Raw genomic sequence first — 23,030 nt, 5'->3', positions numbered from 1 at the left:
TTTTGTCCACCAGTGGAGTGGTTTTAGATGACAAGGAGCTATTAGTCATCTCTGACATTTCCTGTCACGGGAATGAGCAGGCTTGGCTACCCTGAACTCTGGCTTTGGGCAGAACGAATGTTGCTCTTGAGAACAGTCAGTAGAGCCGACTGAAATAAATGCCATTTCTAAACCAAGGGTACTAGCTCCTTGGAGAATGTGGCCACAGCCGCCCAGGGGAGTTATGCTCCTTTCACTCTAGGACTGAGTGAGGTTCTCAAATGCTGAACAGTGGCCAGGAGTTCTAAGTCACCTCTTCTTTCTCTTTTTTTAAATTTATTCTCCCAGAATCTTATTATTTGTACCTTTGTCTTGATGTCACTAGAGGCTTGGTGTCTAAGTTCCGCAGTGGGTCAGACAGTTGAAAATTTGGCAGCCGTAACAATATGAGAACACCCTAACTCTCTGAACATTTTATAGCAAAATGCCTGTTGTAGAGATGCTGACTTGATCAAAGCAGCTATAGTGTACATAACACCAGTATTTTATTTGGGCTCAGTAGGTCTTTTTAAGGAGTCAGATAATGTGGCTTCATCCAATGGATAGGGCAGAAGCAGTAATATTCGTGGTTACATCTGGCCAGTTGTGCTATGGTGAGAGCACGTGAGTGTTTGCTGGCACAAAAATTTTAGAATTCACAGATAACTTGATAAACTAAGGAGGTGACTTTATTGATAAGTTACTGTGTGGGAAAACTGCTATCAATAGTAACTTAAAATCAGTTAAAAGAATGGAGTAACGGTGGGATTATTCCTTTTTTCCAAAAAGACTGATTTAGCAAGGAACTGGTGGTAGAAATCGGAAATATGTATTGCCTACAAGCCAGGGAGTATTGGGAGCTGTATCCAAGGACATCTGTCATGGAGAAAATGGCATGGTTTATAGGAGGAAGCAGGAGGCCTTGATTTCCAGAGTGATTTTTCTCATGGGCAACATTTATTGAGTAGTTAGTTCACTATATTGTATAAGTTGCTGGAGACTTTAAGGAACATAAGACATCTTCTCTCTCCTCAAGGGGCTCATTGACTTGCAGAAAGTGACAGATGGGTTTGGAACTTTCTGTACTTGTCTTCTCAGGAACAAACTCCTTATATCCAGAAGAAAGCTAGTCAGTCATTAATAATACAGTGGTCTTAGTGATAGTTTTGGCCTCATTAGTAAGACAGCTATGAGTTTTTTCTCCCTCTCAACTGACCCAATGCAGTGGTATTGAGGATGAGAGAGTGGTAAGTGATGAGAGAGACAAGTATCCCCCGCTATCCAAAAGTAGAGCATTCCTATGAAACCTTTTGTAAGCTGAAATGGCATTGATCAAAGAAGCAGTTACCATTCATTTATGTAGAAAAATATTTGAGCATTCACAAACCCAAAAAAGAACCTCTCAGACTCCTCTAATACCTTTGGACACTTTCTAATGGGTGCACAAAATAAAGCACAGATATTCACAGCTTTGGCAGCTGAATGCTGAGATGCTGGGTGTAGGTTCCCAGGAGGGAGCACGGTGGCCCCACTCCAGCTGCTCAGGTTGTGCACTGCTCCTCTGAGGGCTCGCTGCAAAACCAGTGCTGAACGCTACTTGGACTTTTCTCATAAACCTAAAAATCCTCTTCAGATTTCTTCCAGTTAGCGAAAACAGGTACTAATGTAGGTCTTTTGTGAAAGTGAAGTGGTACAACTGGAACTTTTGAAAAGTGGGGATACCTGTACTAATTTCAATGTGCCTTCTTCCCCTTTGACCAAGAGAACCCTACTCACCCCATTCTAAAGGAGGATACTATTTCTTTATGGGAATTTGGTGCCAAAGGTAGAGAGAAGCCACTGGAGGGAGATGCTTAAGTAATGATAAAAGAGTACTGATTGCCACAAAGAGGACTTAATCAAGATTGCCTTTTTGTGGTGAGAGCTTAGGATAGAAACACTGAAGGGAAAATTCTGGGGGGAGATTTTCCTCCAAAAGAGGAGATGTAACTGGTTTCATTATTTGTGCGTAGGGAGGATGATTTGGATTTCCCCTCAGTTCCTAAAAAGTGGTTAAGATATTAAGAATAAACCTAGTGAGGCTAGTTTGTGAGGCTTAGCCTCTGAGGGGTAACTAAGGTTTTTTTCTCTTCCGGTCTTCAGAAAGAATTGGAGAGCTCAAGATACAGGAAGTGAGAAAGACCACAGGTTTCCCTGAACTAGGGTGCTAAGGAGGGAGTGCAGAGCAGAAGGCACTAACATGCAGGCATGTGTTTTGGTTGTCGGAGGCTTGCTGCACTTCACTTGAGGTGGCAGACGGCAGAATCTTCTGGTGTCGGTTGTGTGCTCCTGGTGGCTTTCTTGGCCTCTTGGTCAGATTCTGGTAGGTGCTGGCAGCTCCTTCAGTTGGACCGTTTGCCCACCTGTGTTAGGCCTGATCAGTGATGTTACTGACCTTCGCCCAGGCAGGAAAAGTGTCCAAGTGGAAGAGGCTAACACCCCATGTGTTGATGGCCACCATGACGATCACCAGGCCAATGACATTGACCCCCAGGCCAGCTTTCACCTGTAGGACACAAACCAGCCCACCGTAGTCACTGAGCAGGCAGTAGCCCAGATCCCCCAGTGCTACATAGCAGTGCCCCCCACCCAAGCCTTGGCCCTGATCTGTGCCCAGTCACTGCCAGGGATCTGTAGTGCTGCCTCCAAGAGTGGCTCGGGACTGTGGAAGGGTGGGAGAGGCCCTCAGGACCATCTCCACTTGGGTTCTCACTCCCAAGTGGAAGTCTAGAAGGCATGTACTGGGAACACCAGGTCTTAGAATGTTACGAGTTACACTACGCAAGGATCCTGTAGCTACATGATTGGGAACTGCTTTAAGGCAGGAACTTCTTAGAGCCTTTAATGTGCTGACACATACGGGGACCTGTAGGAGAGGCCTGATTCTCCGAAGCCTCTGCTACTGTTAACTGTTTTCCCTTACCAAAGGAACAGCTTATGGAAGGTGGTGTATCTTGGTTTCACCTGGAGAACCAGGCCAGCTGCCTGTGTTCAGCCCTCCATGGGAGGGTGACAGAGACATGTTAGCTTTGCTGCTTTCTGCTGAGGGAATGTCACCTCCATGACCCTGAACCCTCCCATTTCTGCCATGGAATTGACACAGGCTGAGGGGGGTGTGAGGGATGATGGATGGCAGAGCCAGGGCCAGATGGAATAATGGACAGTAGGCATAGCTGGTAGCCTGTCAGGGAGGACCCAAGCACACTGCTGTGGCCACCACGGGTCTGCTGGCTGGCACAGAGTTGGGAAAGCTGTGAGGGAAAATGAATGCTAGGAAATTGTTCCAAGCAGGTGACTAGATGTATTGCTTCTCCACTTTCTGGCCAGAGCCCCAGACTTATAAATCATTTTTCCCCTTGGGCTTTGGGTGTGGACAACTGCCCAGGTCTGTAGCCAGAGGAGGCAGGTTCTAAAGGGGCTCAATTAAAGTCCTTCAGAGCTGAAAGGAACCCTGCAGAGCATATAACTGCCATCTTTCGCATATGAGGAAATGGAGGCCTCAGGTCAGTTCCCCGGGCTGGAAATAGAACCCGCGACTGGCCTACTTCTTGTCATCTGGTGCCTTTGAAAGGCGCTGTCTCTGATCGCTTGATTCCAGAAAAGATGGCGGGGGGTGGTGGGGGGCAGCAGTGAATGGTGGGGTACCCAGGAGAGGAAGTGGCTGAATGGGAGAGTTGGGACTGAGCTTGGTCCCAACTCTCCTGAGCAGACACTGTTGTGCACTAAGAGGTGGGGGGGGAGGGGAGGGGTGTGGCTGTGACCTCCCTTCCCTGAAGTGTCACAGATGACTTCCATGAGCGGTTTGATGAGTAGAAAGATCTGAATATCTGCCACTAGCCTGAAGCTCTCCCTTTCCTCCGTTTGCTTTTTACAGGGCTGCTGGGAACAAGTTTGGACTTTAGTGAACAAGAATGTGTGAGACCCTCAGCAAGGCAGACTGAGCCCTATTTCAGACAGCCTAGCCCCAGTAACTAGGAGTTTTCCCCTTTCCTCCATCCCCCAGTGGCCTGGATATCCAGGAGCACAGCAGTGAGTATAGGTTGAGGGGCGGAGGGTAAACAGGCCCAACACTGACCAGATGTTTCCTCAGAGCTATCTCTTGTGGGGGGCCAGCTGAGAACTAGGAAATGAAGTGTGGGCGCCTCATTTTGCCATTGTTGCTTCAGGGGCTGGCGTTGGGGAGAGTTCAGTGGGAGTGCCCTGTCCCCTCAGACCTTTCACCTTAGGTTCCTACGGTTTCTCCTACTTCGCTTCTGTGAGTAAACCAGCAGCTTTTGCAATGAATGTCCCCACTGGCCCAGTGAAGAAACCGAGGCAGGCCTTGTGCCTCCCCCGGGCTGCATGTCGTGTCTGTTCCAGCTGTCTCTGTATATCCCGGGTAAGGGTGGGAGAGCACATTCCTGCTATCCTTGGTGCTTGTGGACCGGCGGAAGGCCTTTTTGCCAGCACTATTCTTCTGACCACACTAGACTGAGTGTTGACAGACCACAGACACTGCTCCAAAATGATAAGCTTCAGGAGGCTGTGGAGCCACTCGCTTGTCCCTGTCCTCACTGCAGCAAGAGGGTACCCGCGACTTACCATATCTTTGATCTGGCAGTGCCCATAGCTGAAGACGATGGCATTGGGGGGATTGCCCACAGGCAGCATCACTGCAAAGGAGATGCACATGGTGACTGGGATCAGAGTGTAGAGTGGATTAATGTGCAGCGTTTCAGACTAGGAGAAGAGAGAATTCACAGAAACATCAGCGTTGAGATGCAGCTTGCATTTCTTGGGCTTAACATCACAAACATGCTTTAAATGCTGGCTTGGTGTTGGCTAACCTTGGCTGGATACCGTGTGTTGGGGGCTGTGAAATCTCTACCGTCAAGGGCATACAGTGCTCGGCAACCCAAGTGGGCTTATGCTGCTCAGTCACTTCCCGTGGAAACATGGGCTCTGAGTTCCTTCCTAGAAGGGATGTTTCATTTCTTGGTGCTGGACTAATTTTATCCTTTAGCCAAGAGAGTCATTCTTCAAACTCAAATCCCATGAATAAGCTGCTTTGGTTGAGGTGGGGGTCTCTCATCCTTGGAGTGTAGAACTAAGGTGTTTTCTAGGTGATGCTTGCTTTGGATGGGATTTGAAACCCGTGGTCTCGCCCTCCATGTTGCTGAGTTTTCACTGAGTGTACTCCCGTGCTCACACAGATGAGAGGATGGCACAGTTGGAAGGAGACATCCGAGCAGACATCAAAGACAGGGGCTGGGGTAGTTTGGGGTTAAAGAGAGTGGAAGGGTTTCATTTTGTTGGGGGTGGGGAGGAGCCTTCATTTGCTGGGTCCACCTCACTAGTGGGACAGAGGAAGCACTGTGTCTGGTGCATTACTCTGGGGTCTGCTTAGCCAGGCTGAGATCTGGGAGATGCGTCCCTCCCCTCACTCATGAATAACAAATTGTTCTGAGACCATGGGATAAGGCTGGCATTGCCTTAATTCTCAGACCCTCCCGGACAGAGAAATGGGGAAGGCGGTGATGGAGCTGTGGTTTTGGTCTTTACAGCTGAGTGTACTTCTGGGAGCATTTTGCCCCCATTTTCTGTAGTTACTTCTCCCTCTGGCCCTACTCTTAGGTCTTAGGAGAGAAAGAAATGATTGTGAGGAACTGGAATCCTAGGGTTTTACGGGTATTCTGTGCATTCTTGTTTCCATTCAAGACTGTTTCTAAACTAATCCTAGTCTTTCAGAAAAGGGTTTCTAGACACTTGCTACAATTTCTGTCTATCTGTCTGTCTATCTAATTTGAAATGCTTCATTTCCAAATTGTGGCTGGAGCACCCATCAGTGAAGTCTGTGTCAATGACCGGAGGAGAGAGTAGAGCTGGGAAGCTGTTCCCTGGGCCCGAGGAAGCCCGTCCTGACATCTGGGAGCCCTGCCCTACTCACCAGGCTGCACAGGATGGGCAGGAAGATGGTGATGGTGGCTGGGTTGCTCACGAACTCTGTGACAATGGACACAAGGATGCATGCCAACAGGGTGACAGCCCACGGTGGGAGGCCACTCAGAGACAACATCTGGTGCCCAATCCACGTGGAGAGGCCAGAGCTCTGCAGGGAGATGGGTGATACAGTAAGAAGAGAGGAGGAAGAGCACATTCCCCCTGGAATTCTTAGACTCCAGAAGGTCAGGGATGTTGGGGGGCTGGAAGGAAACACTAGGAGTCATCTAATTTGCCTTCCTACTTTCAGGCAGACGGGATCCAGAGGCATTCCTGATTTGATGATGAGGTGGTTTTTACAGCCTAGAAAATTCCTTATGATTGTGTAACATTCAGTCTCAGGGTTTCCTGGACAATCATCACAGCGCATGGAGAGCTGCCCATCCTAATGGCTATGACTCTTGTCAGGATTATGCCACGATGGCTTGGCAGGGGCTGGAGATCTTTGGGGCCACAGCCCTCTCAGCTTCACTCTCCTTACTCTCTCCAGCCTCTGATATTCTCACTCTGTGCATCAGTCAACGGTGATCCTGACACAGACTCCCCAGTATAATCCTTAATCTGCTTTTGAAATCTAGCTCTCTTATCACTGGTAAAAGGGGGGGAATTATCAACGTCCTTGGACAGTAACCTTTCCTGTGGTTTGTGGGGAGTCCGTGGGCATGGCTGAACACCAGAAGCTTTGCATAGAGGGATTCCCAGTCTGTCCGCTCTCAGTGGGAAGGTGCCACCTGGCCGGCCTACAGGTGGCACCTTCTGCACCTTCTACCACCTGGCCGGTTCTGTGGTGGTCCGTCCTGTGTCAGGTTCAGTCTCATCACGGCTGACGTCGGGATCTGCCGTCCACCAGTGCTTTTTCACAACACAAGATAAGAAGGCATGTTGCTGCTCTTGAACCTTTTCCATTAGCAAAATTTATACAGATCTACTCCAATAAATGAGTTATTTCCCACTTGGACTAACTTCTTTGGTTGGAGGCTGTTCCTTTGCCAATGGTGAAGATTCCTTCCCTCCCTTAGAAAATAAAGGACACCACTGATTTTTGTACTAAAAACAGGTTAATGTGTGCATTCTCCTGCCCTCCCTGCCTTCTCTCCTTTCTGTGGGTGATGTGCTCTGTTTCTGCTTACCCTAGAGACTGCAAATCCACTAAAGACATGGAGAGTAGGGCCCAAAGCAAGGTGAGACATTTTATGTTTCCTCAAGCCATAAGTCCTACTCATATTTTACTGTTAAGGACAGCCTCACCACATTGTTGGCAGACTGCTTTTTCTCCCCTTTTCCGAATTCACCAAAGACTATTTGATGTTGACAGCACCCTGGCCACCATAAGGCAAGCCCGTAGACAGCTGGTGACCAGAAGCCTTCAGAATTCTCTCTGCTGTGGCCATTTTACCTGGGAGCACTTTCTTTCTTCTTCTTCTTTTTTTTAAAGATTGCATTTATTTATTTGTTAGAGCACAAACAGGGGGAGCAGGAGGGAGAGGGAGAAGCTGACTCCCCGCTGAGCAGAGAGCCTGATGATGTGGGACTCATTCCCAGGACCTTGGGATCATGACCTGAGCCAAGGGCAGACGCCCAACTGACTGAGCCACCCAGGCACCCCCTTAGAGCACTTTTCTCTTTTTGTTCTATTGCCCGTGAGCTGCAAATCCAACATGTGAGGACTACAGCAATTCATGGTTGGTACAGAGCCTTGAGGCCAAAAGGAACTCTGTGACTGTTACCTCTTAGAGCACATTAAACCTTACCCAGGGGACAAAGGGGAGGAAGAGCAGTTAGCTGAGTGGAAACAGCACTTATAAAGAAATGGAGTTCCACTGAGCACATTATCCAGATAGTATTCAGAAGTAAAGTGGAAAAAATTTAATAGCAATTTTTTCCAGAAGCTATTTTATAGTGTAATTTGAAATAAATTGATAAATTAGATTGCCAAGTTAGAAAAAAGCACAACAAAGGAAGTTTATTTTTTTTAAACCTTGATACAAAAACATTTTACATGGGATTTTCCTCATATCAAGACTGAAATTATTTCAAAGTTGGTAGGAATCACCTATAGCATACTTGAATTATATTACTAAAATGAGTAGAGTCATATTTTACAGAAATACCAAGTATGCTATCTGTAATACATACAAAATTTTGGTTAAAAAATTTTTTCCCAGGCTGGACTTGGGCCAAAACTAACAACTGAAATTAAGTAAAGATAAGTATGATATTTTGAACTTGGAATTAGAAGTAACAGCAGCACATATACAGGATTGGCTGTAAGATGGGATGTTTAATAGTGGCTAACAATTGGGGTGTCTGGGTGGCTCACTGGGTTAAAGCCTTTGCCTTGGGCTCAGGTCATGATCTCAGGGTCCTGGGATCGAGCCCCGCATCGGGCTCTCTGCTCAGCAGGGAACCTGCTTCGCCCTCTCTCTCTCTCTGCCTGCCTCTCTGCCTACTTGTGATCTCTCTCTTGTCAAATAAATAAAATCTTTAAAAAAAAATAGTGGCTAACAATTAAAAGAATGAGAGTCTTAGTTGGCTGCAAGTTCAATATAAATGTTGATCTGAGTGCCAGTGATGCCTTATAAAAGCTTCCATAAAAATACAGATTGGTGCTTGCATCAGAGGTGAGAGATGGCACTTGGGTAATATGACTCCTTTACTCTGCAGTAGACTGGACCACGTTTAAATAAGGCCAAGGGCAAAGTGTAGTGAGTCATGAGGAGAGACCAGCATGGTAAATGGTCACTACTTCTTGAAGAATGGTTGAAGGAACTAGGGAGTTTTAGTTTCCTGGGGGGAAAAAAGATGATCTAAGGGGATCTAGTAACTTTTTATGACTTTGATAATTACTACCTAGGCTGGGGTTTCAGAGGACGGAGCCAGAGCCAACAGTGGAAGGCACACAGATCTGAGCTAAAAGAAAAGAACAGTTCTTCATTCCCTGCCCAGGGAGTGCCCTGTCACTGGTGCTGTCCAAGCCCAGGGGTGTCACACAGGGAACTCTTTCACCGGGTAGGAGACCGGACTCAGTGTCCAAGGTTCCTTCCTAGTGGAAGGTTCTGTGATCTTACTATTAGTGATGCAGATAGGCGTGGCCCTCAACGAGTGGGCAAAGAGTGAGCCACATTAATGAACAGAGCGAAAGCTGAGGGAGAAACTGTGAACCTGATTGATTTGGAGGATCGTTTCCTATTTCAGGAAGGGCTAACACTTGAGGAAACCCAACTATTTCCCACCGGCCCCCTTTATAAGATCGCATCCCAGCCCCTCCCAATCAGGGAATCAAGGCACGTGCACAGCAGGTACATTAGCTTTAGCACATTCTCCAACGGGGCTGAACGTAAGCAGATGGACTGACTGAGGGCCAGTTTGCTGTGTGTCCATGTGGGGTGTCCTGGACCCTTAGAGACACATATCTTAACCACCACTGTCAAATGCCCAGGAGACGACTATACAAGCCGATAAATCTTTTGCCTGTGGCCCTGTGGGCCCGTGAGTGAGGTGGGAGGGACTCCCTAGCACAGCTGATCTGTACATCTGTTCTCAGCACGAGCTTAGAAGCTCAGGGCAGGACGGGGGATCCACATCTGGCTCTACTGTTCCCTGGGGTGAACCTTCACCTCTCCCTCAGAGCCTCTGAATCTTCCTCCTGGAATCAAAATGACTCATTAGGTAAAGCGGCTTAAAAAATCTTTGGTCCAAGAACAGAATTCAAGAGTTACCTTGCTGCCAGAAGCCAGAGCGTAGCCTCCTCCCACCAGAATGACGATCTCCCAGGGCATGGTCTTCTGGAAGTCCTTCCAGGTGATGATGGGCTCTGTCCCCAGTGAGGGCTCTTCGTTCTGTCCTGGACCACAGGTAGACAGGGGAAGAGCCCGATGAATCCTTGTGGGTGGGCTTTGTGGAGACAGAGCCTAACTGATGAACCAATGACTCGCGGGGGGACTCAGAATGGCCTTGGTAAGGCTCTTCTGAGAATTCAGACTTGGGTATGATTGACCAGAGCCAGCCCCGACCTCTTCCCTTGAACTTCTCTCACCGTCACTCTTCTTTCCAAAGCAGGGCTTCTTTGCTGGGATCAGGAAGAGCAGGAAGCCGAGGAAAACAGAGACGGTGGCGTCGGTGCGGTAGCCCTTCCTAGCAAAGAGACGAGCAGGGCTGGAGGCAGAGGGTCAGGAGGGGGAGGGGAGCACGGTGTCTCAGGACTGTCTGAACACAGTGCCTCTTTTTAGAACCCAGTCTAGGGGCTGGTCAGCCTGCCTTGCAGCAGCTGCTGCCCTGCGAGCCAGTGGTGGATTTAGGGGACAAGGCTTGGAGTCTGGAGGCTGGGCCTGGCTAGGGTAGACGTCTTGGTGTGGCTGTATGCGCCTGTTCGAAGGAGACAGCGGGAGTTATTTCGGTCAAGGAGACTCGAAAAGGATGAGTTCTCTTTCCTGCAAAGGTTGCATCTCCGTGTGTGTCTTTGCTTGATTGAGAAGCCGAGTGGAGAGAGCTGTGGGGCAGCCTTCTGGGGTCCTGCAGGGGTGGCCCGGGGGCCAAGGCCTTGGCCGCATCCTCCGTCTCTCCCAGGGGCATTTGGTCTTTAAGCCTCAGAGCCACCTGCGAGACGACTGAGGTTTCCAGAGCTTAAGTAACAAGACAAGGTCACATGGCTGGTCCCGGCAGCACCAGATGCCAACCCCGGACTCCCCCAGACGCTGCACACTGTGTTTTCTTCCTGACTCCACGCTGGCTTCCCTGAGAAGGGGGCGCTTTCAGGGGGACGGGGTGCTTCCTGGGCTCACTGCTGCCCCTGCGAGTGCAGGAGGGACGCTGGTGGGAGCTGCCTGAAGGGTCCAGTCATGGGGTGATTCTTAAGGAGGCGACAGTAGCACTTACTTTTCAAAGAAAGAATCCCAGCCAGGAACAAAGCCAGGCTCCCGGGTAAACCACAGCACCGTCATCAGGATGAAGAAAAATCCAGTTACCATTTCAGGGTAGCTGTAAGATACAACAGCGAAAGCCGCTCCAGGACCGGGGAGGTTTCTGTTCGCTCTTTCACTTTGCGTGGGAGCGCACCTGTGTTCAGAGCCCCCGTCCTGGAGACAGAACAGTGGCTGCCCCGCTGCTCCAAGTGACTGAAGCAGAAGAAGGCTGAGAAGATGCCAGAAAACGTGACGTCACCCATGTCACCCACGTCTCCTAGAGCAGCAGAGGCGGGAAGGGAGGAGGTGGCCTGGCAGCACACATTTCTACACACAGAGTGTGGCCTCCGGGAGAAAGCCCTGGAAAAGGCCCGCAGCGCTTGGCGGGTGGGACTGGAGCAGCTGCCACCTTTCAGAGGGAATTTGATGGTATATTATCTATTTAAAAATTAAACACTGAAAGTGGAAGCAATCTACGCATTCAGTGGTGTCCCGTGGCGTCAGATACTTTTTGGTCTAACTGTGGGTTCGGGTGAGATGCGCCCAGCAATCAGGCCCGCACTGCAGAGCTCACGGCCTGGGAATATAAGGACAGACTAATGCTAAGTGAAAAAAGACAAGCCATAAAACCGTGCTCAGTTTGGACTGCAGTTTAGCAAAAATACATATAATTTTGTGCAAAAAAAGCATGGAAGGAAGAGTACATTATGGTAACAGTTGTTAACAGTTAACACTGAATAAAGAGAAGTCATTTTTAGTTTTTTCTTTATATTTTCCTGTATTTTCTAAATGCTCTACAATGAATGGGTATTCCTTTTATAAATTAAAACATTTAAAAATACTGCTTATACCGGGATCCTTTTGCCCAAAGCTGTAGCTGCCTATTGCCCCAAAAGGAGAAATATGGCACCAAATAGGCTGTGGGGGTCACTGGGGGAAGCTGATAATGGCTGACGGGGTGGTGAATCCTCGGGCCCTCTGTCTTCAGGCCTGTATTTGATGGCGTCAAATGCAGGAGTATTTGGAGTGGCCACAGGCCTGGTCGTGGCCCATGCAGAGCAGTGTGGGGTGCTGGCTGTATGGGGAATCAGACCTGTCCCAAGAGGGTGGCTGTGCTGTCTCACACTTCTTTCCCTAGCTACCCTGTGTGCGCCATCCCACCCCCACGCTGCGGCTATACCTTGAACTTGGGAAATGGCAAAGGGGAAGGGCGGCCACCTGGAATCTGGCCCATTGGACTTGGGCGTTCAATAGCATCTCTAAATGCCTGGATTCATAGTTGTGGAAAATTCCCCAGCTCCTGGGACCGCGGAGGACAAGGCTGCTCGTGTGCTCACTATACCTGCTATGTTTTCTCTCCTGGAGAAGGAGAGAGGGTGAATGGCTGATTTTTACCTAATGGCTCCCAGCTTTTCATATTCCTCTTGGATTCTTTTCTCTGACACCTCTTCCCTTTTGGTCTTCTTCTTCTTGCTTAGAGAGCAGGTCTCTCTAAAACTGAGAAGGAAGAAAGAAAGAACAGAAGAATAAAGGAAACGTGTTTCTGAGGCTGGGAGAAATAAAGGATTAAGCAAATGCTAAACTCCTGGCTTGCTGTGGTCACTTGTCCCCTCTTCTCTCCACCCCCAGCTCTCCTGTGACTTTCGTCTGCCAGGTTACATGGCCTCCCACCAGCCCTTCCCTAGGCTTCCAGGTATATCCATTCGGGTACATCTCTGGTGTATTGACGTGAAGTATCATGTCACACAGACTTGGGTGAGTGTATTTATGCGCAGTAGTTTCTACATACCGGAGATACAGAATATACAGCTATCACTGGTTTGACAGTAGCCTTTGAGTTATTAAAAAAAAAAAAAAAAAAAAAAAAAAGGCAGCTCAGAGAACATTCCCTGAACAATGGGAGTCATATATATCTTCCCTTTATGTGTTTGAGGCTGATCGAAATACGGTTATGAAGAAAGCTTGCTAGGCAGATTAATATCAGAAGTAACATTGCAAGGGGAATATCTAACTTACGATTTTGAGAGGTATGTGAATATTTCATGCAACTACTATGTGTGAATCGCTCAGGTCTATAAAACTAAGCCTCAGGAAACTTCTACTTAGAGTCACGTTTCTTTTAAGTTAGTTCAAATTACTCTGTATGTTTTGAGGGAAAAGAAACTACATTAATCACCCTCCCATCCAGACTTTTTATAAGTCTGACGGTTCCTTTAACCAGTGAGTTGGAATTAAGAACATTCCATGGCAGAGCTCATAGTGAAGTGCCGAGGCCATGTATGTTTAGAGTGTCTAGAAGGGGGTGTCGCTGACCCCCCCCCCGTCTAGTCCAGCGTCTTCTCCTCACGCATCCTCTGTCGTCACTCGGCAGCTCCCCCTTGGGGGGTGCTCCCCAGGGCTCCTGCCATGACTGTGGACGGATAGCAGAGCCTCGGGGCCTCGCTGGCAGGGCCCTGGGACTCACTTGCAGCCGAGGAACAGCCAGTGCATCCAGAACCAGCTGACCACCAGCATGATGAGGGAGATGGGGAAGCTGAAGAGGAACCAGGTGCCGAAGTTGACCACCTCCGCAGCTGGGTACTGGCTGGAGGGAAAGAACCAGGTCAGTGATGAGAAAAGGCTGGATTCCCATGTGGTTTCTGGGGGCAATAAGCTAACGGCTCCCTAAGAAGACACACATCAGAGCTAATGGTAAGGACGTGGTGACACATTAGAACTCACGTATGTGACAGCTGGGAACTGTACAGGGCCCAGCCGAGCATCACGAAGTAAGCTAGAAACGGCACCTAAGCAACGAGACTTGACACCGCTGACATCCGCGTGCGTTGCGCTCAGGAGAACCATGCGGGAGCTGTTTTGCTCTTAATTTATGTAAAGATTCTTACAAGTTTACTCATCTGGTGTTCAGGACAACAGAGAATGCAAAGGGGCGTCTGGTATACTTGGTTTATAAAGTCCCTGAAGGAACGTGAGCTGCCGTGAGCTGCGGCTGGGGGGATGCATGGCGCTGACTCGGGACAAGTCTGGACTCTAGAGCATCATCAAAGTTCCAGGTATGAACAGCGCCCCTAGGAGAACCGTGACTTATAATCTCCAAATTGTTCATCAACGTCCACTGCTGTCCTAGGGTCTCAGGGAGGTGACCTGGACGACTCATCATTTATCAGGAAGAGCTGTGGCCCCCAGCCCAGGTGGTGTTTCCTGGGGAGCCTGGATGGGCTATACGTGAGCCATGACTTCAGCCTAGACAAGACCTGTGTCCTTTCCTCTTGGGCTCTTCTCCCACCTCTAAGGTGGAAGGAAACTGCTCCTCCTTTCACACTAGGCGCTGCGTGGAAAAAGAGAAAGACCAAAAGCAGAACCCCTCCCCACCCCAGGGAATGCACTGGAAGCACAGGAGGTAAAGAGGGTTTCATCGTCTGTCCTTGTAGGGACGTCTGCTTTTTTGCCCTGTGGCCTGATCAGGGACTTACCTTTACCATCCACACGCTTCTTGGGAAATTGTAACAGCTTGAGCCTACCCTAAGGGCCAGTGGGTCACTGGTTGGGGGGGTGGGGGTGGAAAGAAAGGCTTTTGGAGCTAGAAGGATACCAGAGGGTAGAAGTCATTGAGTGACTCACTCTGGCCTGTACTGGGCTAACAGGCATCAAGTCTGCTGCATCATCTCTTCTCCATACACAGAAATCTATGCCCTATTCCTGGACCCAGGAAATGGAATGAGTTTTAGAATAGATTAAGTAGACTTTTGTGGATACATGTGTGAGCCTATTCCCATTTATAGCACTTTAGAAAGAGTAATAACTAATTTCTAAATTTTTGAAACACAGCCAAAACGAACTGTGGGGGCGGTCTGTTCACCAATGCCAAGAAAACCAGTCTGGTGGCTGTTCAGACCAGTGGAGATCCAGGGAGCCCAGCATCCTTTCACAGGATCCCTGTTGTCCACATAAGCCACAGTTATGTACCACGACAAAACCCAGGAAGGAGACTAAGAGAATATGAATTTGCCCAACCACAGAGTGAATCAGAAACTAAAGAGCAGAAACTCAGAGTCTGGACAGAGTGATGAGGTGTGAGGAACTCTGAAGCTCAGATCTTGGAGATTTGGGTCTTAACCTTTCATTGGTCCTTCCTCCTCCCCTCTCCTCACCCCCCATCCTCCCTCCCTTCCTTCCTTCTTTCCTTCCTTCCTTTTCCTGCTAAAATGAAAGGTGTGTTTCTCCTCTTGTCTGTGATCCGTTTCCCTACTCTCTGCTCTAGAGGCCTTCCTGTGTTCTCAGTGACATCACTCTATCAATCATCCCCTCTCTCAATCTTTAATTTTCCTCTCACTTGGACACCCCTATCAACATTCCAATGTGTCCCATCTTAAAACCCTCCTTGGCCCCACTCGACTGTCCCTGTATCATCATCCCATACCTCTCCTTCTTGTCGCAGACCACTCTGTCTACCCACCTCCGGCTCACTCCTCAACTCCCTGAGGTCTGGCTTCACTTTCCAATCACTTGACCAATTGCTCTTGCCTAGGTCCCAGTAACCTCCACATCACCAACTCGAATCGACACATTTTGGTCTTTCTTTTGCTTAGTCATTCAGCCACTGTAAACACTGTGGTCCACTCCTTCCTCCTTGAACACTTTCTTCACTTGGACAGAATGACACCGGATTTTCCTCTTCCCCGTGTGATACCTACTGTTCTCTCATTTATAGTCTACTTTAAATATTTCAGCTTCATATTTTTGGCCTCTGCTCTTCTTACTTTATATAGTCTCCCTGAGTGATCGATCTCCTTCCCTCCCCGGATTCAGTTCCCATATGCATCCCTCCAGGACCCACTACCATCAACAAATGTTGGCCCCGGTGCAAAATGCAAATATGGGGCCGCTTGCTCAAAAATGATTAAGAATTTCCAGATGAGAGGAGCCTGGGTGGCTCAGTGGGTTAAAGCCTCTGCCTTCAGCTCAGGTCATGATCCCGGGGTCCTGGGATCAAGCCCTCCATTGGGCTCTCTGCTCAGCAGGGAGCCTGCTTCCTCTATCTCTGCCTGCCTCTCTGCCTACTTGTGATCTCGGTCTGTCAAATAAATAAATAAAATCTTTAAAAAAAAAAAAAAAGAATTTCCAGATGACGAAAGCAGGGCATGAAGTTAAGCGTGGGGCCCTTCCAAGCACGGTGGTCCGGTGTGACTATACAGATTGGGTGCTCATGAAGACAGCTCTGAAGACCACTGACTCCAAATCTATGACTTTAGCCTAGAAACCTCTCTTGAGATTCAGTGCTGTGTATCCATCTGGCCATCTCAACCTCTCTGTCAATGTTTCCTTACTTTTTTTGCTCATTTAGATCAAGGGCAACTCTGTTCCCCCAGCTGTGGAGGCCCTGAGTCTGACAATCAGACTTGGCCTCTCCCTCTCTCTGGTTCTTTCTGGTCAAGCCTATCTCTGCCTATCTCTCAAATCTGACCATCTCTCCTCATCACTGCTTCGGTCAGCAGGCCACCGCCGGCTCTCTCCGGGGTGTCTGCAGTGGTGTCCGAGTTGTCTTTCTGCTGAAAGGAGGCATGCTTTGTCTTCATTTTTTTAGTCCAGAGCCTGCTTTCAAAACTATAAATCTTATCACCTCACTCCCTGCCTAAAATTCTCCAAAGGCTTCCCACGGCCTTTCAGATAAAATCTAAGGTCCTTCGTGGGCCTCAAGAAGTCCTTTGTGATCTGCGTGTCCACCTCCCCGGCCTCCCTTTGCCCTCTCCCATTCTCTCGTACGTGTTCTGTTCTCTTGCCTCTGAGTCCTCCCACTCACTGCTGTCTTGTCTGGAACACCTCCCTTCACCCAGTGTGGCCCATGGTGCTTCCAGTCTTGCTTCCCTGGCTGCGTCCTTGGGGAGGCGTGTCCTCTCTGTGGACTGGGTGGCCCCCGTGGTCTCTCCCAGCAGAACCCCACTCGTCTCCAGTCACCCTGAACTGTCATGCTCCATCGTCTCTTTTCCCTCTTGGTATGGAAACGGCTCTAGTTCCCTTTCCTGCCCTATCCTCAGCCCCTGGTGCCACTCCTGACACATAGTGGGCGGTTAGTACATCTTTGGTCGGCCAGGCGAGCTACCTACTTGTTGAAGTGTTCCAAGAAAATCAGGCTGGTGGACGTGCCGATGATGGTGGTCAGGCCTCCAATGGTAGCAGCGTAAGATATGCTCAGTGAGAGGCACTTGCAGATCATCTGGTCATGCTGGGACTTGTACCTCCTGTTGAGCTCCTGGTTCCTGGGGCCGGGGAGCAGGACGAGTGGCTTTTCCTGTAAAAAAAAACAAAAAACAAAAAGCAGTGAATCTTTCTAACCCCACGTGGGCTGTCCAGCACATGAAGCATGAAGGCAGGGGCACCAGAGTGCTGTGGAAAGGTTTGATGTTTGGGTGTCGGAAAGACAAATCCCAATCCTAGTTCTACTGTGCACCAAATTGGGCGGCCCCTCGGAGCGGCAGACGCTTCTGCAAAAAGAAGAAAATTCTCTTTTCTCCACCAGATCATTGGGAAGAGTCACCGAAGTAATATATGTAAAGCGCTTGGAACACGTCCTGGCATTTAATGCATGGTAAGCTATTACTACTTTAGTTCTTAGTCTCAGCATGCTATTTTCCCTTGAACTCCAGGAAAAGTGGTTGCTGTCCGCTTTGGGTGTGAATGACTCAAGGAAGCTGGTGGTTCTTTCTGGAGCTGCGGGGAGGGTCCTGACTGGGAGGTGACTGAGAAAGAAGCCTTGGGTGGCAGAGGGAATCCAGTGTGTGATTCTCTCCTCACTCTTTTCTGCTTCTTGCCTCTTGGTTTTCCTCCCTACTTTCCCCGTCCTCTTGCATATAAGGCTAGCCTTCGGTGCTCCTCTCCAGCCCTGCTTGGCCCAGATGGTGGCCTTTCAGGGTGCAAGGTTGCTGACCTCTGGCCTCTAGTGTAGATAAAGGAGCAAGTGGGCACCTGGGTGGCTCAGTCAGTGAAGTGTCTGACTCTTGTCGCGGATCAAATCCCATGTCAGGCTCCCAGCTCAGCATGGAGCCTGCTTAAGACTCTCCTCCCTCTGCCCCTCCCCACTGCACAGCCCTCTCTCTCTCTCTCAAATAAATAAATAAATCTTTAAAGAAGAAAAGAGAAGAAGAGAAAAGAAAAGAAGAAGCAAGAACCCTCTGCCCCCCGCCCCAGGCCTGGGCTCCCCCCACTGAGTCTTTATGAGACCAGGAGCCGCCTGCGGCAAAGGTCAGCAGGAGAGATCCTGGGAAAACCTGGAAAAACCTCCCTTCTCAAAGCCCTTAACCAGTGCCCCACCTCATAGGAGGGCCCAAGTCAGTCTGGACCCTTGAAGCCTTCCTGAGACATTCATTATCAGCGCTGTTAAGAGACCTCATAGATTCTCTGGGCCAGTGGTTTTCTATGATCCTTTCTTCTAATGAAAATATTTATGGACCTCTGATATATAAAACATAATGTAGCATTTAATCAGCTTCCATCTGTTTTATAACTGAAAGCAGACACATGTGGTCAGGGAGACTTGGATTTGAATGGAGATGCTCCTCTCACTACTGGCTTGGAGGCCTTGGGCACGTGACATCATCTCTTTTCCTCATTTGCAGAAATGGAATTCAAGACTGCCACCTCCCTGAGCCAAGACAGGGACAAAATGTTCAGCACACTGTGCTTGGTACACAATCAGAGTTTCAGAAATGATGTCGGTTATTTATACTGAAGATGGATGTGAATGAAGTATTTGAGATTATTTGGATGGACACAAAAATGTGAAATCAAGGATTATAAGTGATAGCCACAATTTTAGGCCAGCTTCAAGATCTATTTTGTTTCCGTGGTAGAGCAAGTAGCAGGAAGATACTCATTCACACAAAAAAGCAGTTTCCTTACAATCTCAGGACACTCAAATATTTGAGTATTTGCATTGTCCCCGAAGCACCTTCGAGAAAATATCTGAACACCTCTGATCTAGTCCAACCCCCAGCTTTTAGAGTTGAAGAAACAAATGGGCTCAGATGGTGGCATGACTTGCTAAAATCCACAGTGAGTTAGACCTTTTAACTCCATGGAACCCGCAGGCCAGACTTTGTGGCTGGAGGGCCTGGTGATAGCACCAGACCGATGTCCTCATTACCTCAAGACCAGAGCCCCTTGGGAAGCTCCAAGTTCCATTACCTGGGGCTGAGTTCCATTACCTGGGACCGGTGCTGCTTCTTGCCCTGGGGATTTGCTGTTTTGCCCGGGCTGGTGATCGTGGGCATACCATTCACGTTCTGTGGGGACAAAGACCAACCCATCGTCAGGAAGAGGACATGGTGGGCATCAAGAGGGGCGCATCACCGCCCCACAGCATCCCACGCCTCAGCACTGTGGCCATCGGAGACCAGAAGCCAGGGAGAGTGTGCCATGGGGAGCCAGTCCACTATGCCTCTTAGACACAGCGGGTATGAAGCAGCCCATTTGCAGAGACTTTTGAAATCTGGCAGGGCAGAACTTTGTCCTTGTCAGACAGCTTCACTTTCTGGCACTTCATTAGCTAATGAAGAATCCTTCATTTTTCTTTAACACAAACAAAACAAAACAAAACAAAACAAAACAAAACAAAACAATCTCACCACAACAGAGTCTACAGTTGGGTGATCAAAATTTGGGCTGATGTAAGAAAATGTGAAACCAGTTCTGGGGGAAGAGGTGAGGCCATAAACTCTGCTTTCCTCTATAAATGTGGCCCTTTTGGGGCACCTGGATGGCACAATCGGTTAAGTGTCTGACTCTTGGTTTCAGCTCAGGTTATATCTCCTGGCTAGTGGGATAGATCCCTGTGGTGGGCTCTGCACTCAGCAGGGAGTCTGCCTGAAGATTCCCTCCCTCTGCTCCTCCCACCACTCACACACATGCATGCTCTCTTTCTCTAAAATAAATAAGTAAATCTTTAAATGTGACCCTTTTTATATGGAATCCCCACTGCGGGGAATCTTGAGGGTGAATCTGTGACTCTTGGAAATCTGGCTGGCTGAGTACTGGGTTTCCACGGGAAGGGCTAACCTGCCCTTTATGAGGCTAAGCCGTCTCAGGGCCAAGGTTCAGAGGTCCGCAAGCCCTCGTCCAGAGCCGGTCCAGCCCTTCTCATGTTTGGGCTCGTGTGAGCATCTCTGTGTCCTCGCATCAGTGGCTGCCGCTGGGCTCTAGGATAAGCTGCCTGGCATCTCTGTCCCTGAGGTATCTTGAGGGACTTCCGAGTGATCTTAAAGCACAGAAAAACCCCAAAGCCTTACCTTGCTATGCATCAGCGAGGTGAAGTCTACAGTCGATGTGCTGGAACAAAGCAAAGGAAATGGGAAAACACTAGTGGACCAGACTTCGTGAGATGGGAACGCCCCCGCTCCCACTGGTGTTTGGTGTAAGTGACCACTCTGGAGTTGGGTCAGATTAGAAGACTAATCTCACCCGAGTCTTCCTGGCCTTCCAGAGATGCTGTCAGGATTTGTGGAGACACAGCATTTCCTTAGAAGCAGTGCCGACCCTCCTAGCAAGTAACAGGGAGGGCTTTCTAGGAGCCAAGCACTTAAATATGGACCTTAGTCCTCATGACACCGTTATCATCATAACAGATGGATGGCACGTATTACTACCTGCACGTACACAGTAGGCCAGGAGCCCCTGGGCCTCTGACCACATTCTCACCAGCTGACTTGGTGAAGGTTACTGTCTAGAAGGAGAAACTTGTGAAATGCTCATCTGAGGTTGCAGGAGCAGGGGGGGCCTGGGCTGCACATGGAGAAAGGCAGATGAGAGCAAGAGGATGGGGGTGAGAGGAAGGTGGGAACTGGACCACAGCATTACTGGCTGTGCTCAGTGCTAAACATGTGCTTTGGTTTGTTGTAGTTCTGAGGACAGTGGGTGCCATGAGGTCAGTGTGAAGACAGCTGTTGGACACATGTGCAGGACTGGAGTCCCGTGGCAGACAACAGTGTCCAGGCTACCCAAGGGGAGGGTAAGGAGTTGATGGGGCTCAGACGGAAGCATTCTTTGGAGAGGGTTGCTAGCATGGAAGGAGTGGAACGGTATGATGTTTCCCCCATTCCTTCCCAGGTTGGGTGAGGAGGGCAGGCCCGGAGCCCCTCAGACAGCATGGGAGGTGCCGGCCACCCCAGAAGATGGCCATTCTCACCCGGCGAATGGCCCGGCTCTTGCCAGCACTCTGCTGAGGGAGTTCTAGGGCCAACTTGAGCTTTTGCTTCGGAGTTTGGGGACATAGATTTAGGTCTAGAGAAGAACAAAAGCAGGTCATGATTCTGAGTCTCATAGTGGGTGGTGCACACAGAAGGTGGCAGGGCCAGAGCTGTCTTGAAGAGGCCCTACCCAAGAGGCTGAGGCCACCCCAAAACAAAGAGGCTATGGGGGACTGAGGCAGCAGAGCACAGAACCGAGGGCTGGGGGTGCGTGGTCATCCAGGAGTGCCTCACCGCTGCCATCAGGCCTGGCGCTCTGCAGAGGGCGCCCTAAGGGGACGCTTCAGAGGTGCTGAATGTGGGCACTTGGCAAGGGAGAGAGCCAGGGAGTCTCAGAGAGGGGAGGGCACCGGGAGGGGTTGGAAGCAACAGAGGGAGCCGCAGGGGCCCAGAGGATGGGGGGAGGAAAGGTGAAAGTCTGTCCCCACGCACTCTGACCTCTGACCGCCTGGGTGACAGCCGGTAGGACGTGCTGTGGCTGAGAGACGGAAGTTTTGGGGAGTCTGGACCAGACTGCTGACTCTCTGCAAAGGAGGTCATTCTGCTCTAACACCTTAAAGAACCAGAGAGCAGTGAAGTTTGCCTGAGATTTCGTCCAGGGCCGTGGAGGGGAACTGGGCAGCTGTGACTGGAGGCCGCAGCGTCGGGGAGAGCAGAGCTGTCCCCCACCCTTCCGCGTTCTCCCCTCACACACGCTGGTTGCGCTCAAGGCAGCTCTCATTGCCCAAGAAGACACAGAACTGCAAAACTCAGCTCTGCTGCACACCCAGCCTTTAAAGGCAATATTCATCACAGTAACCCTTGAAGACCACATTTTGACATAGAATTTCTGGAAGAAATGAGCTATTAATGGATCTGTCTCACATGAATGTTTGGGGGGTGTATTTCTCCTTTTTTAGCTTCTCTCCACCCTCACACAGCTCTCTCATCAACTGTCCTCACATCCGCCACCTGTCACTTCACCCTTCTTTGTCATATCTGACAAGGCCAAATCTAGTGAGACCACATGTAGTATCTAGAAGATACTTCATGATTCTCTGAGAATCTCCCACGACATTTATTCTATGAATTTTTCTCTATTAATTAGTTAAATGTACTATTCTTCTACTTCAGTTCTACTTGGTAGGCGTGTGGGCAATCAGATTGTCTTCCTGTCTCTTCCCTCATGGCTGCAACGCCCTGTGGTCGAGGGAGTTGTCCTCAGGCTCTTGGCAGGTGGTGCCCAGGTACAGAGAGGAAATCAGGGCAGAAGGGAGGGTGGTGTGGCATGACACGAGGCTGGCCCATACTTCTAGAAGAGCTGTTTAGGAGCTCAAGTACTGGCTTTCCTGACCTCTGGAATAGACCTGGCCAGGCTCTGTGTGGGAGGAGGGCAGTCATACTCACTCTTCATTGACAAAGATGAGTTCCAGAGAGGGCTGGCTGTTGTTTGCTTCAAGACCTACAGGAGAAAAGGAAAGCAGACGTGAGATGTGGAGGCGGGAGCTGACCATACTGGGCAGGGGCTCAGGGCTGGGGCCGAACGGGGGAAACGAGGGCACATCCTGCTGGAGGCAGGCATGACCACCACCCTTCCCTCCGCTCTGAAAGCATGGCAGGGCTTGCGGACACAGACAGGCCTGGGGTGTTGTCAGAACCCTTGGGTGCTTCTTTCCCCCAAAGAAGCAGCGGTGGCTGCTGTCAGCAGGGGAAGAAGGAAGAGCCAGGAATGCAGGGTCACGAGGGAGCTTCAGGTTCCAAGGGCTGGCCTGGGATGGAGGGGAGGGGTGGGGCACGGGTGAGGGTCCTGGGGGCAGCACTGAGCTGGGCGGTGTCCCGGGTAGGGGGGCCCAGGGGCGAAGGGGAGGTGAACTCC

At 49.7% G+C, this 23,030-nt stretch overlaps 1 protein-coding gene across 1 annotated transcript in view; it reads right to left on the bottom strand.

The window, feature by feature from the left end:
• Positions 1 to 1,790: 1,790 nt before the first annotated feature.
• The window catches only part of LOC111151945 (solute carrier family 13 member 4), a 39,176-nt gene continuing 17,936 nt past the window's right edge, over positions 1,791 to 23,030 (bottom strand). Inside the window, exons 5-16 of the mRNA XM_022510183.1 lie at positions 22,562 to 22,616; positions 20,219 to 20,258; positions 19,139 to 19,216; positions 17,042 to 17,226; positions 13,402 to 13,521; positions 12,333 to 12,434; positions 10,912 to 11,013; positions 10,073 to 10,170; positions 9,756 to 9,880; positions 5,984 to 6,145; positions 4,639 to 4,776; positions 1,791 to 2,563 (exon numbers count right to left, since the gene is read on the bottom strand). Coding sequence (XP_022365891.1) covers positions 2,426 to 2,563; positions 4,639 to 4,776; positions 5,984 to 6,145; positions 9,756 to 9,880; positions 10,073 to 10,170; positions 10,912 to 11,013; positions 12,333 to 12,434; positions 13,402 to 13,521; positions 17,042 to 17,226; positions 19,139 to 19,216; positions 20,219 to 20,258; positions 22,562 to 22,616 — 1,343 coding nt within the window. The 3' untranslated portion in view covers positions 1,791 to 2,425. The remainder of the gene's footprint in view (positions 2,564 to 4,638; positions 4,777 to 5,983; positions 6,146 to 9,755; positions 9,881 to 10,072; positions 10,171 to 10,911; positions 11,014 to 12,332; positions 12,435 to 13,401; positions 13,522 to 17,041; positions 17,227 to 19,138; positions 19,217 to 20,218; positions 20,259 to 22,561; positions 22,617 to 23,030) is intronic.

The sequence above is a fragment of the Enhydra lutris genome, unplaced genomic scaffold (assembly GCF_002288905.1).
Source record: "Enhydra lutris kenyoni isolate GAN:26980312 unplaced genomic scaffold, ASM228890v2 scaffoldscaffold27, whole genome shotgun sequence".
NCBI lineage: Eukaryota > Metazoa > Chordata > Mammalia > Carnivora > Mustelidae > Enhydra > Enhydra lutris.
Note: the sequence above shows the minus strand (reverse complement) of the source record. Positions and strands in the feature narration are given on the sequence as shown.